At 38.5% G+C, this 15,739-nt stretch overlaps 1 protein-coding gene across 1 annotated transcript in view; it reads left to right on the top strand.

Moving 5' to 3' along the window:
* Positions 1-15,739, top strand: part of ripor3 (RIPOR family member 3) — a 107,456-nt gene that overhangs the window by 88,116 nt on the left and 3,601 nt on the right. Inside the window, exons 16-21 of the mRNA XM_036571586.1 lie at positions 1,858-2,056; positions 3,705-3,834; positions 7,224-7,385; positions 8,779-8,937; positions 11,159-11,361; positions 12,401-12,484. Coding sequence (XP_036427479.1) covers positions 1,858-2,056; positions 3,705-3,834; positions 7,224-7,385; positions 8,779-8,937; positions 11,159-11,361; positions 12,401-12,484 — 937 coding nt within the window. The remainder of the gene's footprint in view (positions 1-1,857; positions 2,057-3,704; positions 3,835-7,223; positions 7,386-8,778; positions 8,938-11,158; positions 11,362-12,400; positions 12,485-15,739) is intronic.

Here is a 15,739-nt window from a genome sequence, read left to right as displayed (position 1 = left end):
ATGGACTATTCTCAGTCCAGCAGTGACACTGAGGTGTTTAAAAACTCCAGCAGCACTGCTGTGTCTGATCCACTCAGACCAGCGCAACACACACGAACACACCACCACCACATCAGTGTTACTGCAGTGCTGAGAATGATCCACCACAAATAGTACCTGCTCTGTGAGGGTCCATGGGGGTCCTGACCACTGAAGAACAGGGTAAAAGGGGGCTAACAAAGTATCAGAGAAACAGATGGACTACAGTCTGTAACTGTAGAACTACAAAGTGCACCTATATAGTAAGTGGAGCTGATAAAATGGACAATGAGCGTAGAAACAAGGAGGTGGTCAGAATGTTATGCCCGATCGGTGTGTATATATATATATATATATCTATATATATATATATATATATATATATATATATATATATATATATATATGTGTGTGTGTTTTGGCAACATATGCTGCCATCCAGACGACGTCTTTTTCAGGGAAGGCCTTGATTATTTCAGCAAGACAGTGTCAAACCACATTCTGCATGTATTACAACAGCATTGCTCCGTATTAAAAGTCTCCAGGTGCTAAACTGACCTGCCTACAGTCCAGACCTGTCACCACTGATAACATTTGGAGGGTTATGGAATGAAAAATATGACAAATCAGCCCCCGAACTGATGAGCAGCTGAAATCCTACTATGTCCATTCATTTTGGGGAACTAAATAATATTTAAAAACTGATCCAGTGACGCCTCTGTCCAGTGACTGTCCAGTGACGCCTCCGATGTGTGTTGCTTTGGTAAACAGTTTGTTTTGAGTTCGTCGGGAGGATTTGAATTAGAATATGAGGTCTGCATGTTCACATGTGTACATGTAGACTTTTTGTCTCCGTGAAGTGTATTTCAGTTCATCTACTCATGTGATGGACAGAAATGGACTCTTTACCTTCTCTACCCTGCTGAAGAAAAAAAAACATAGAAACAATTAAGTGTTTCTGTTGGTTCTTGATGGTTTTCTAATGTGTAATTTGGCTTTTTTGATGGGTTGATATCATAGTGTAAAGGATCTTAATGGTTTAACAGGCGACCAGTGGCTGATTCTAAATGAATTTGATGCACTGCAAAAAATGATATCTTAACAGGAGAAATGATCTTAAATCTAGTCCAAATATTTAACATCTCATTTTTAGATGGTTGCATGAATATAAAATTATAAAACTTATTTCTAAATGTTGTTTACTTATTTAAAATAATTTTATCAAGTGAAATTATCTCGCTATATTGGCAGATCATTTTGCTGGATTCAAGCATGTTTCTTAAAATAAACAATTATCTGCCAATACAGTGAGATCATTATACATTATACAATGTGAAAATGAGGAATATTAGATATTTAGACCAGATTTAAGACAGTGTTGTTTCCGAATGGGATCTAAAGGTGTTCTAGAGGAATCTAGTCAGGTCTCTATTGAAAACCATTAAACCAATTTCCATTAAAAAACAAAATCATTAGGTTTGAATCGTAATGGTTTATAATGGTTCTTTTTCAGCAGGGTAGGTCTTTCATGTTTAAAATCACTTCGTCCCAAAGGCAAATAAAAGTTATTTCTCATTGTTGAAAGTCATAGGATATAAACAGGGCCACTCCTGTTTGGTCTATCTGCATGCAGTAAAGGGTTTGACTTGCTGTGTCACTGTGCATTGAAGTGCAGTACTAAGGCGCCCTCTTCTGGACCAAAAAGGAAGTGCTGTTAAATATTACCGCAGTAAAGGGGGGACAAACGGCCTATTAATACCCCAAATTAAACTCCATCTCCAAACTTTCAAGGTCTCTGCAAATGTTCATCCACAATAATTATAACGTTTGTTGTTTCAGGACGGGTTCGTTGAAGGAGAACACTGTGAAAAGCCGAGGGGTGCTGGCTCAGGACACTGCTCTGTCCTCAGAGGGCCAGGAAACCGGACAGGGCCCACAAAGAGCGGAGAGTGAGGACAGGAGCCCACTCAGCACGGGGGAGTATACTCTGGACCAAGCCCTGGAGGTCCACCTCAACATCTGCACTGCACTACTGAGGGTGAGAAACATCACCATATCTTTTATTATATCTCTGCTCTCGGAAGAAAACCTCGAATCTCCATTTTTGTCGCTTTTCAGTTTTTGACATAATTTGAAAGTACCTGTTGCCTTTTATATTGTGTGTAAATTTCATGATGAATGGACTAAAAGAAATGACCAAAATATACTTGGAAAAATGTCTGGTTCCATTGACTTACATTAAAAGTAAAGTATGTTTTTTCCTTCTCCTGTAAAGTTACCATTTTGGAGATACGAGATACCATTTGGAGATAAGGACCCACTTTTGTTTACATTGAGGGGCTTAACTTACAACTTATTTTCTTAACTAGAACTGGGCTGGTCAGCAAGCCAACAGGCTAAAAGAGAGTAAAAAGCTTAAACAGCTCCATCATTAAAATCACAGGCTTGAATTAAAGTACTACGGTATGATTTACTGTAAAACTGCAGTATAAAAGTCTAAGAAATCTCACTTGAATGTTTTACACACTTCAAATGTTCTTGTTTCAGTCGAAATCACATCAAACCCAGACTAAATCCCAAACGGCTCCGTACTCCCTAAATAGTGTTCTAGCTATGAAAGTTCAGACATTTTAGCCTCTACAGCCAAACAGTGCATCATGTATCGAGTGTGGATGAGTCTGAGTCCCAAATGACTGTTTCTTAGCTGTATTTGGCTCTGTTGGGCTGCAGGATCCAGTATTTAAACTCCTACGTAGTGCACTATGTGCTGGATTGGTGCTAAATAAGACTCGCGATGGTAATTTGGTGACCAAAAGTTCTTATAAAGTGAATATTTTTGCATTAAACAGTGCTGTGATATCATATGTTCATTGTTATATGACAAAAAGTTTAAAAAAGTCATGAAATGACCTCACGCAGCAAGGTGGTATAGAACCACCTGCAGCACATTCTCCATCAATCTGAAGAACCATTTCACCATGCAAAGAACCCTTTAATCATGAAAAGTGTTCTTTGAATGTTTTTGGTTCTATATAGAACCATTTACTAAAGAAGCCTTGAAGAACCATCCTTTTTAAGTGTGCAGGTTTCTGTGGGACGTTTCTTCATATCATCTTTTTACACAAATGCTCAAAAGTTTGGGGTCACTTGTCATAATAACAGTAATTGTTATTCAGTAATGCAGTTTAGATTGAAATGCTGTAAACTTAAATATTTATTCACAGTTTACAGTATTTTGGGAACAACATAAAATTTGGACATATTAAAAAAATGAGCGATAATTTATGTTTAATATCACAAACACACTATGAACAGCTGTTTAATTAGTGAGATTTGGTTATGATTTTCAAATATGAGGCACTGTGGGTGTCAGTTTCTTTATCAGTTCATTCTCAATGCTGTACAGATTTATTAATTATCATAAAATCACGTACAGCTCCATTTATCGTCCAAACATCTTCATTTTTTCAGCTTCCTACAAACTGATTGAATCTCGTAAGAAATTAGTTTCATTGTAGAATCGTTTAATCTTCAAAAAAATTGGTTTTGCATTTATTGAAATCAGTGACCCCAAACTCTCGAGCGCTAGTGTCCGTGTGGAGGGTCAGAGGAGATGAAACCTGCTGTAGTGAGTTTGTTGTTGAGTCTCTGTTACATGATATCCGTCTTGTTGTATCACTGTTCAGGCGCTGAGGCTGTCTGATGCAGATCACGTCCGGCAGGACATTCTGGAAGAGCTGTCACGTCAAACTGAGGTGCTTGAAAAAATCGACGCTTTGACACATAAGAAGACCGACGACGTCTCAGCAGCAGAGCGTGAGTGACTGACGCATCTGAATTTGACAGAATTGTCGTCTCTGCCATTTATTCTTTTTCACACAGCCTGAAGTAGCAGCACATCTCTCACAGTGCACTGCAAAAAATGGCATCTTGGCAAGTGAAATTATCTTAAATCTAATCAATACATCTAGTATTCCTCATGTTGAGACGGTTGTAAGCGTATGATGTGATCGACTTCTTTCTAAATACGTTTTACTTCTAAAAAATAATGTCTTGTCAAGTAAAATGATCTTAAATCAAGTCAATAAATCTAATATTACACTCGTTGAGATTGTTATATAAGCTTTATATAACTGAATACCATTCGCCAAACATGTAGTCTGATCTTCAGAGTCTGACCAAATCAGACTGAGCCATAAAACTGCCGCAATATCAAGTTTAGCTCAGTTTTGTCAGTTTTTGCCAGATCAGTATTAATGTTGTTTTGTTCCAGCCAGTCTGTAAAGCATCTTACAGCCCGTTTAGTTTGGCGAATGGTGTTGGGTTCATTTCTGGCTAATTCTGGCTAATGCCATTTGGGAATTTAGCGTCGTCTCATCTTCAGAGTCTGACCAAATTGTCTGTTGGTCAAATGTGATCTTAAAAGTGTCCATTTTCTGTTTGTGGCAAAGTAAGAAGTAAAAACGTTCAAATGTCTTGAGCGTCTCCTAAAGCTGTCTAAGTTGTTGCTTAGCAACGGCATCTCAGCGGAGTGATACGGTGTTTGTGCTAGAACGCTTCTTAACCATTTAGCTGGTGTGGCCGGAACTAACTGTTGTATAAAATAAACATAATTAAGGTTTAGAGTCACTCAGAGCAAAAGGATTTTAGTCTAAAGTTCAAGATCAGTTAAAAGTCCCAAATGTGCTTTCAGCTCTGACTTTGACCCAGTTCAGTAGAATCACCCATATGAGGTAAACCAAGACACACAGGTTAAAGCCTTCACTTCATCCCCCGCCACCCCCCTCGCCCCCTACCCCCATCTCCCAGGGCAACAACTGCAGCAGACTGTGCAGAAATACACGACAGCTGGCTGAACAAACCCCAAACAAACCTGCTTAATCTGTTCATCATAAGGTGCTCAAAATAGTCACAACACTGCACAGTCTTCTAAATCTAATATTTCTTCTGTTGAGATTGTTGTGAGCTTAATTTAAGATTATTTAACTTATTTCCAAACGTTTTTACTTGTTTTAAGTAAATTTCCATCACTGTATTGACTGTTTTGTTTTGTTTTTTAAGAAAAATGTATGAAACAAATACACCAATCAGGAACAACATTCTGACCACCTCCTTGTTTCTACACTCATTGTCCATTTTATCAGCTCCACTTACTATATAGGTGCACTTTGTAGTTCTACAGTTACAGACTGTAGTCCATCTGTTTCTCTGATACTTTGTTAGCCCCCTTTTACCCTGTTCTTCAGTGGTCAGGACCCCCATGGACCCTCACAGAGCAGGTACTATTTGGGTGGTGGATCATTCTCAGCACTGCAGTAACACTGACGTGGTGGTGGTGTGTTAGTGTGTGTTGTGCTGGTCTGAGTGGATCAGACACAGCAGTGCTGATGGAGTTTTTTTTACTTGATAAAATTACTTAAAACAAGTAAAAATGTCTTGAAATAAGCTATAAAATCATATAATGAGTGCACAACCATCTCAAAATGGGAAATATTCGATAACTCGACTAGATTTAAGCTCATTTCACTTGATGAGATACTATTTTTTGCACTTTGCTCAGAGCCGCTGGCTGAAAGTCCACAGTATCTACAGTCATGTTGAGGGAATACGGTTAAAAATAGACTTAATGTGAATAAACAGGGAAACATAAAGCTGTCAGAAAATCTCAGATGAGCTATTATATTTCACCTGGTGTGGAGTATCAGTTTGGGAGACTATTCTGGGTTCTGTAACTGATGACTCCACAGAGGAAGGAGGAATCATATGGAGATCAGTCTGGATGGAAATGCAATTTACCCAGTATAACTTACTGTGATAACAGGTTCTCTAATAGTTTGCTAATACAAGTTAATGTTTATTGCAAGTAAAATTGTTATGAAACAAGTCGATATATCTAATATTCCTCATTTTAAGATTGTTGTAAGCTTATAAGATTTAATTCATTTCTAGACATTTTTACTTGTTTTAAGTGATTTTTTCAAGTTATCTCACTACAGTGGCAGATAATATTGCTTATTTTGAGAAATGTGCTTGAAACCAGCAAAATGATCTGCCAGTACAGTGAGAACTCAAAGTAACTCAAGTAAAAACATCAAGAAATGTTTTATAATCTTAAAATATTCATACAACCATCTAAAAATGAGAAATAATAGATATTTTCTCTCAATTTAAGATGATTTATCTTGTTATAGATGTATTTTTTTTGCAGTACATATTATATTTAACTGTTGTCCATAATATGAGATCATTTAAAACACATTATAATTTCACAATCTTATGACAGGGGTCTGATTAATGATTATTAAGGTTAAGAATTATATTTTAACCACTTAACAACGATTGGAAACATTTATGCTTCTCAAAGTTGCAAGACAGCAAAGGTAGTCAGAGCAGTTACAACAAACCAAGCAAATGCTTAATATTATGAGTTATTATGAGTCACTAAATCATAACTAACAAATTATTATCAAATAGTATGTTTGACAATTCAAAATATTCATTAAATCTTTATGTCTCTACATAAATGGCTGATAACTCAACTGGTACCATTAATTAAAGCACATTTATTAGATTATAATTTAAAGTCATTAACAAACTATTAGATAATGATCATGGCTGTTTGTGAGGATCTGTTATGACCTTCTACTACCTTCCAGATGATTGAAGGTCATGACCTTCATGATTATAAGAGTGGCATGGTGATGCAGTGGGTAGCACTGTCACCCCACAGCAAGGAGGGCCTGGGTTCGATTCCCCAGCCGGGGGACCAGGGTCCCTTTTCTGTGGAGTTTGCATGTTCTCTCCATGTCTGCACGGGTTTCTTCTGGGTACTCCGGTTTCCTCCCACAGTCCAAAGTCACGCAGTCAGGCCAGTTGATTGATAGATAGATTGATTGATAGATAGATTACCCCTAGGTGTGTGTGTGTGTGTGAATTTGTCTGTCTGTCTGCCCTACAATGGACTGGTAACCTGTCCAGGGTGTGTCCTGCCTTCTTCCCAATGACTGCTGGGATGGGCTCCAGCTCCCACTGTGACCCAGAAGGATAAGCGGCTTAGAAGATGTGTGTGTGTGTGTGTGTGTGTGTGTGTGTTATGATAGAATATCTAGTGTTCATTTTTCCCAGAGATGAGAATTCATGTCTGTCTGAGCTGATAAAGTGTAGGTACCCCAGGCTCATCATGTTGTGACCTGATTTTCTCGCAGTGCTGTGTGAAGTGCCGAAGCTGAAGAACGTTCAGATGTTTTGGGAGGAGTGCTGCGAGAGTGACTCGTCTTTCTGCTGCTCGGCTGACTCGTTTCTCAGGACCCTGCGCAAGCGCTTCATCCACAAAGTGAAAGCGAAGCTGCCAGGCCAGGCTGATACAGGTCTGTTCTGCTCTGTTCTATTCTGTTCTGTAAGCCTGTGAAGCACCCAACTCACTCCTTTTTCATTCTTGTTAAGTTTTACGTTTGTTTATTCTAAAACACACTTACTGCTCATATAAATCCAGTTAGAAGAGCACAGTTTGGTTCCTGACCTCACGCTGTTTTCCAGTCATCGCATGAATTTCTTTGATTCCTTCGGCAGCACCTGATTTAATATAATGAAGGACTGATTAAATAACCTAAATAAACTAGGTATTAGGTGGTAACTGTGAATACTGGACTTCCTCACACTCACAGAACAGTCACCACTGATGATGTGTAATGTGAAAACTCCAGTTCATTTACTGGATTATAAAGCATTATAGACCATTTGTTTTTTTGAGATATACACCAACCAGCCACTTTATTAAGTTCACCTCCTTGTTTTTACACGCATTGTCCATTTTATCAGCTCCACTGACCATATAGGAGCACTTCGTTACAGTTACAGACTGTAGTCCATCTGCATACTTTGTTAGCCTGTTCTTCAATGGTCAGGACCCCAACAGGTGCTTAAAAACTCCAGCAGCACTGCTGTGTCTGATCCACTCGCACCAGCGCAACACACACTAACACACCACCACCACGTCAGTGTTACTGCAGTGCTGAGAATGATCCACCACCCAAATAGTACCTGCTCTGTGAGGGTCCATGGGGGTCCTGAGCACTGAAGAACAGGGTAACAAAGTATCAGAGAAACAGATGGACTACAGTCTGTAACTGTAGAACTACAAAGTGCACCTATACGGTCAGTGGAGCTGATAAAATGGACAGTGAGTGTAGAAACACGGAGGTGGACTTAATGAAGTGGCTGGTGTGTTTTTCCATTAACATTAATTGTCACTCTTTTAAAAACTCACTGTGTTCAAAATGGTTACAAACAGATATACAGTGTTTTGGAATTAAACTCATGTATATTTATGTCTTGTCCTAATTTTAGTGGTAACACTTTACTGTAGGATACAGTTCATAAGGCTACATGAAACCCATATAAAGTTGTCATGACAACTTACATAACCCTACATAATTGTTTAGAAATGCTTATTCCAATAGGTGTCATCTGTCATACAGGCTACTTTAACTAACTGATCAAAATTGGCAAATGTAACTTTTATAGCGAACGACGCCTACTGGAATAAGCATTTATAAACATTTATGTAGGTCTATGTCAGTTGTCTTGACAAGCTTATGTAGGTATTATGTAGCCCTGTGAACTGTACCCTACAGTAAAGTGTTACCAGTTTAGTTAATGCACTTTTATAAGTGGTCTTTTGATGTGAAATTCTTCAGTGTTCTCTCTTTCTCGAGGTGTTTCTTTGAGTCTAATACAGTACGTCTCTGTTTCCTCCTACAGTCTTCGGTCAGCTGTTACAGCAGGTCCAGTCCAGCTGCAGGATGGTGCCTTTAGCGCTGTGTCTGACAGACCGAGTGAGCATGTTTCAGCTGCAGGTCTACCTCAGCCGCTGGAAGCTCACGGACTTCGGAGAGCACATCTCTCACCTCTCCAGAGAAGGTAAGTCTACACAGTGCCTCACTGTGGCGTTACGGAAGAACACGATCATTTAAAGTGGCACAAATACAGCCTCTTCCAAGCGCCTGTCACTGCTTATAGCACATTTGAACTTAAATGCTTTGCGAGTGAGTTACTCCTGGCTCAAATCATTTGCTGACTTTCGAAGGCTTTTGAAAAGGCATCATACAAGCTGTGTTAGGCAGTGGCTTGTTTAACTCTTGTCCAGCACCTCTGTTTCTTATTAAACACAAAATAACAAACCCTGAAATGACACAGTTTATTAAAGTTGTTGTTTTTCTTGAACACTTTGAACTACAACTGTAGTCTTGGTCTCTTTTGAAAGCTGACACTCTAAAGTTTGTTGTCCAGGGATGAGAATTACTCTGAGTATTATTACAGCAGAACAACAGGAGACCAAAAACAGCATAAGTGGAATTTTTTTTATAAGCAGTTTTGTTTTTATGAACAAAATAGAGGTTACAGTGAGTAGTGCGTGTCGTCAGTGGACATAAAAACATACACTTATGGAGCCATAAGTATAAGTGTTACCAGCTCCTCATTCAAATTAACGTGTGCTGGAGGTAAAAATTCATTTTCTGTAGATTTTTTTTTAATATATGCCTGTTCTCTTTTTCAGAAAAACACAGAAGAGCCCTTAATATAAGGCTGAAAACAGTATAGAGATTTTTGAAAACGTAATTTAAGATATTATACAACAGTTAGTTCTGCCCACACAAGCTGATTGGTTGAGAACCGTTCTAACTGTGCTGTTATTTCACCATAACATCACGGTTTTTTCACAAACACTGTATCACTCCGCTGAGACACCGTTGCTAAGCAACGACTTTGACAGCTGTAGGAGACGCTCAAGACATTTGAATGTTTTTACTTCTTACTTTGCCACAAACAGAAAATGGACACTTTTAAGATCACATTTGACCGACAGCCGATTTGGTCAGACTCTGAAGATGAGACGACGCTAAATTCCCAAACTGTCATCACCACTGAGCAGCTTTTCAGTCGGCAGCTGAGACAGAAGAACAGCTAAACAACCTGGAATCAGCCAGAAATGAACCCAACGCCGTTCACCAAACTAAACGGGCTGTAAGATGCTTTACAGACTGGCTGGAACAAAACAACATTAATACTGATCTGGCAAAAACTGACAAAACTGAGCTGAACTTGATATTGCGGCAGTTTTATGGCTCAGTCTGTACTTCAAAAGGCGAGGCTTACAGCAGACTGTGCAGCGAGTGGGCGGAGCTCGTTACTCTGACGTAGCAACAAGCTGCTCGTTAAGGAACTATAATTTGGTGAAGGAACTGCGAACATTAAAACATATTAAACGCCGCGTTCACGGCCCAGTTTATTAATTTATTACTTTATTTATTTAACTGTTGTATTAAAGCAATAGAACAACAGAGGTTGTGTGTTAGAGACCAAATCACAGCCGTGATGTTATTTCACGATAACAATATTATTATTCATCATTACTGTAAATAATGATAAATAATATTACACAACATCATATAATACCTTCTGCCCAACGACTGCTCAGATAGGCTCCAGCTCCCCCCGTGACCCAGAAGGATAAGCGGCTTAGGAAAAAAAATGATGTAATAAATTATTTCTTATAATTAAGGCCTACTTCTTGTAATAAGTAAATAATGGGCCTTGTTTTAAGTAATTTTATCTAGTGAAAGTGTCTTATTCCTTTGACAGATCATTTCATCTTTTAGAAATGATTAAGATTATTTGGCTTATTTCAAGAAATGATGCTTAAAAAAAGTGAAATGATCTGCCAACGGAAAAAGACACTTTCATAAGATAAAATTACTTAGAAACAAGTAAAAATGTCTAAAAATGAGTTAAATTATCATATAATACCCTAACAACAATCTTATACACTGATATACTGACTACCTTAAAGATGTGCTTACTTGCTAAGATATAATTTTTTTGCAGCAGATGTTCGTCCACATATGATTGTTTGGGTTTATGTATCAAAAACAGTCTGTACTGCATCCATATAGTGAAATCTATTACCACAGATAATAATGTTGATACATTGCACTTTAAAAAGGAACTGAAAGTCTATTGAGTCAAATAACACATTTACAACTAAAGCCGAGAGGCAGTGGTTTCAGTTAGAGATATCCCTTAAAAATACTTCTGAAATTAAAGTCAGAACACCTTTCTTTGACGTGTGCTTCTCTTGCAGTCTACTTAGTGTCCTGTCTGGAGAGCCCTAAGAGGAGGCGGGCTCTGAAGAAGCTGAAAGGGAGGAGGATCTCAGAGCTGCAGCCAATGGGGAGAACCCTGCAGCTCCTGGCCAAGCTACTGACAGACGCCAATCACAAGGTTGCAGCGACCGCCACCTCCTGTCTCTGCCGAGCCTCAGGCTTCAGGTCCTTCAGGTCTAAGGTAGTGGATAAACAGCCCACCACAACTTCTCACAGCTCAGAGAAGAAGCCTAATCATTTCGCTGCAAAATAGAAGTCTAGTCCAGGGGTCGCAACCCGAATGTTAAGAAGAGCCATTTTGTCCTTTCAACAAAAATCAGACAACCTTGGGGGCCACAACATTTTATATCCATTCTACCGTCTTGGCTGTAAATATGTCTCAGTATGTGCTGATGTACTAGTTTAGGCTAAAAATATAATATAAACAAAAACACAGACTTACATTGCTCTGCTTTAAGCTTTAGCTCAGCTGTAGCCTCTTTTCTCGCATCTCCAGCAGGAAACCTTTCTGCAAAAGTCGAACAGTTTTTTGTAAAATGTCTCTCAACGTTCGACTGTTTTACGAGGCTGAAGTCGCTTCTCATTCGCCAGCTTCTTGTTCGAATTTTCCCGTTCCACCTTAAATGGTGCAGCAGCCACATTCTGGCACCTCAGGCACCATTTAAGGTGGAACGGGAAAATTCAAACAAGAAGCTGGAGAATGAGAAGTTGAAATCAGCTTCGAGACTTTTTAGTGTTTGACAGTTTTTCGCTGCAGATTAAACGTATCAGGAAACCAGCTGGAGTGATTATAAATGCAGATAAGTCCATTCTTCTGCAAATCATAGATGTTCCGTCTTAAATCTCTCTCTTTGCCGTTTCGTTAGCTACTAGCTAGGTGAGATTGTTGTCTGTGTTGCTATGGTGACCAGCAGTCTTCGCTGATCTTCAGGGTTAAAGGGTGAATTAGCAGTTCTACATTAACTCCAGAGTTTAAGACCATTTATTATTAAACTGTGTTGAACGATCAGCAGAGCTTTATTTTACTGTAAAGGAGGATTATTTTATTTTTACCTACTAATCTAATTCAGCTGTGGAGACGCAAGAGGGCAGTATGTAGCCCCATGTAGCCGGCCCCTGGCATAGTCTAACTGGCATTTTGAATTTGCACTATGAACAGACATTGAATTCGACCTCTGCAGGCTTTAGTACACTGACCACTGGTGTATTGACCTTTACAGGCTTTGGTACACTACACATGGCTGTTGAGAGACAACGACACCCAACGGCAGCAGCAGGCGTGTTTGGCACTGAAATGTCTAAAGGTAACTTTTTAAAATTGCTAATATGTATATCATAATTAGTCATGGGCATTTGAAAAGCACCCACACCCAAAACATACATTTAAAACAGACTTTTAATGCTACAGGCTACTGGATGCCTCAGGCGGAAGACATGCAGCATCCAAAAAGTGGGGCCACCGTACAAAAAACGGCATCTTGGCAAATAATCTTAAATCTAATTGAAATATCTAATATTCATCATGTTAAGATTGTTGAAAGCTTAATATAAGATTTTCACTTATGTGTAGATGTTTTTACTTATTTTAGGTGACTTCAGTAAGTCAGATTATCTCATTATATTGCAAGATAGCTTAGGAAATATGCTTGAAACAATCCAAATAATTCAAGGTGAGATAACTCAACTGACTAAAATCACTTTAAATTTAAGTAAAAAATGTGTTGAAATTAGTTAAATAGTCTTTACAACAACCTCAAAAAGAGGAATATTAGGTATATTGACTAGATTTAAGATATGAAAATGAAATGAATGAAAAGTCTTTAAGATAAAGTGACACATGCTAATCATCTGTTACCTGTAATTCATATCATATTTCACTGAGTACCTTTTCACTGGAAAACAGCAAGTTGGTAAAGAGTTAATTAGCTGATACAAAATGTGATAAATGTACTACATGATGTAGAACATTTTATTTCTATTGAGCTCTGTAAAAGCTGTGAATATGCCTGAATTCTATGCTCCACCGGGGGCAGTGTAGAGTCTGCAGCTTATGTTTTGGTCAGAGGTTCTAATATGGTTAAAAGTGTGGGAGCCTCAGAGAACTTTACACTCTGCAACGTCTTCCGGGTTTCTCAGACGCTAGAGGGCGCTCCCGAGTGAGTCCAAAATGAACAGGTTGATATGGAGCATTTGAGCAGATCATAGTTGATAAATCTCATTTCCAACCCAGAACAGCATAAAACATTTCAACACTGCTGTTATATTTTTAAGAGCTTTTAAACTCGAGTTATAGGAGTTTAAAACGGCGCCTCATGTACGTTCATGACGTCTGTGAGCGCGAACAGCCAATGAGCTGCTCCGCTCGCCAACCAATCAGCACTCAGTAGCATTAATGTTAGCGTCCTGCTGCCCAAAACCTGTTTGCTGTAGAAAAACGTAAATATACAAGTAAGTTTTCTTCGTTTTTTTAGTGAAATACATCCTTATACTTTCTAAAATTAAAGGAAAGTGGCGAGTGATTAGAAACTATTTCAACTTTTAGTTTTTAGCTGTTTAGCTCCTTTACTCCCATTCATTGAGGACTCCCTCATGGGCGCCCTCTGCTGTTTAGCAGTCTTGTTTTTGATATAATGGGGGAAATAGGAAGTGGTCAAACTCCTCATAAACCAGCTCTTGTAGCCTTCAGTCGGCTGCAGTAGTCTTTCTATGTTTCCTTTTTTGGAGTAAGCGTATTAGAATCTCTGACCAAACCGTAAGACACAGGCTCTACACTGCCCTCTGGTGGAGTACAGACATAATTATTGTTCTTGAATATGATAACATATAACGTTAGAGAGAAAATAACTTTCTTAAAAATAACCAAAAATCCGAATTTACTATTGAGTGTTGTAAACTTTCATGACTCTCCCTAATCCCTCATATTAACATTGCTAATAATAAATGAAAACTATGCAGCATTTCTTTCTGTATCGTGACGTATTTGTGAATGAAACTCATCAGGGGGATCTCTGAGCTAGCTGAGCAAAGACAGGTGGGGGGATGGGGGGTGGTGAAATGTTATTATCGGTTAATATTTTGCCCCGCCCACTGGATGCACGGTGACATCAAAAATCAGATGGAAGGTTACAGGAAAACTAGAGTTTAGCCTTGTAGATGATATGATGAATTGAATCACCTGCCATATCAACAATTTTCATTATTTTATGTACAATAATAACATATATGATGCAGATTTAAACATTACAGACAATTTTTAGATGATTTATCCAGTATTCAAATTCTGTGAACATGAAGTTATTAAATAACAAAAATATACTGTAATTATTTACTTACTTTTGTTTGTTTTCTGCCTCAAGGTTAGTTCTCTTCTTTGAAATCTGGATGTTAATTTTATTAGAACTTCATTTTTGATGTTCAGCTTCAGCTTTTTCAGTCCTTATACAATCTTCTACAGCTCTGTTCATCATTCTGGACTTATCTGACATCTCTTCATTTTTATTTACTGTCCTACTGAGTTTCTGAAACCTGTTACAATCATTACAATCAAATTACAATCATTTTATATTTATCTAAAAAAAAAAATAGTTTTATGTTAATATAAACAGTGATTCCAAACTTTTGAACAGCAATGTAAGCACATTAGTGACGTCTTTTAGAGGAACTCTGCCAGAGAGACCGTGCTTTCATTTGGTAACCATGGACACCTTTCAGTCAACCTTTGAACCTGGTGCCACATGTCGTCGCTATCCTAAGACTAGTATTATATGGGTTTTGCAACAGATTGTGCAACATAATTAAACTGGAAACCTTTCCAGATGTAACTTTTCCTGTTATATCTCCATGTATTCCAAGCAAACACAGTCCTGTCTGTGTGTGGTATTTTATTTATAGCCAGTGTTGATTTGCTATGAATAATTTACAGTTGGAAATAGTTTCCTGTTGCTTGGTGTCACAATGTGTTAATAACAGAAAACGAATATTGCAACTTTGTCCATAATCTCTCACCCCCTTCAGCAGCTTTCACAAAGTTGTGACGCCTTTTCATCAGCTAGTGACTCCCTGTGGAGATATTGCCGTATAATGATCTACAGTACTGTGCCGAAGTCACACCACGCTTTCATTTATTTCATTTCCAGGTAGATCCACCATTATTTATTTTTCAGTGTCATGAAAACACACAGAGGCCTCAACAGCTAAACCTAATCTCAGCTGTCTGAGTGTTCAGTGAGTCACTCTCTCCCTTTATTCCAGCTTCCATTCTTTTCAGGAGACTCACTTTCAGTTTCTCAAAGAATCTGCAGACACACCTCCAAAGTTCAGTCTTAGAAGCTGGTTGATCATTTTCTGCTTCTGGCCATCAAAGTAATCCCAGTTATAAGGTAACTTACAAAGCTGACATGGTGGTGGTGTGTTAGTGTGTGTTGTGCTGGTACGAGTGGATCAGACACAGCAGTGCTGCTGGAGTTTTTAAACATCTCAGTGTCACTGCTGGACTGAGAATCGTCCACCAACCAAAAATATCCAGCCAACGGCGTCCTGTGGGCAGCGTCCTGTGACCA

This window comes from Colossoma macropomum, unplaced genomic scaffold (genome assembly GCF_904425465.1).
Source record: "Colossoma macropomum unplaced genomic scaffold, Colossoma_macropomum, whole genome shotgun sequence".
Lineage (NCBI taxonomy): Eukaryota > Metazoa > Chordata > Actinopteri > Characiformes > Serrasalmidae > Colossoma > Colossoma macropomum.
This window is presented reverse-complemented; position numbering and strand designations above follow the sequence as displayed.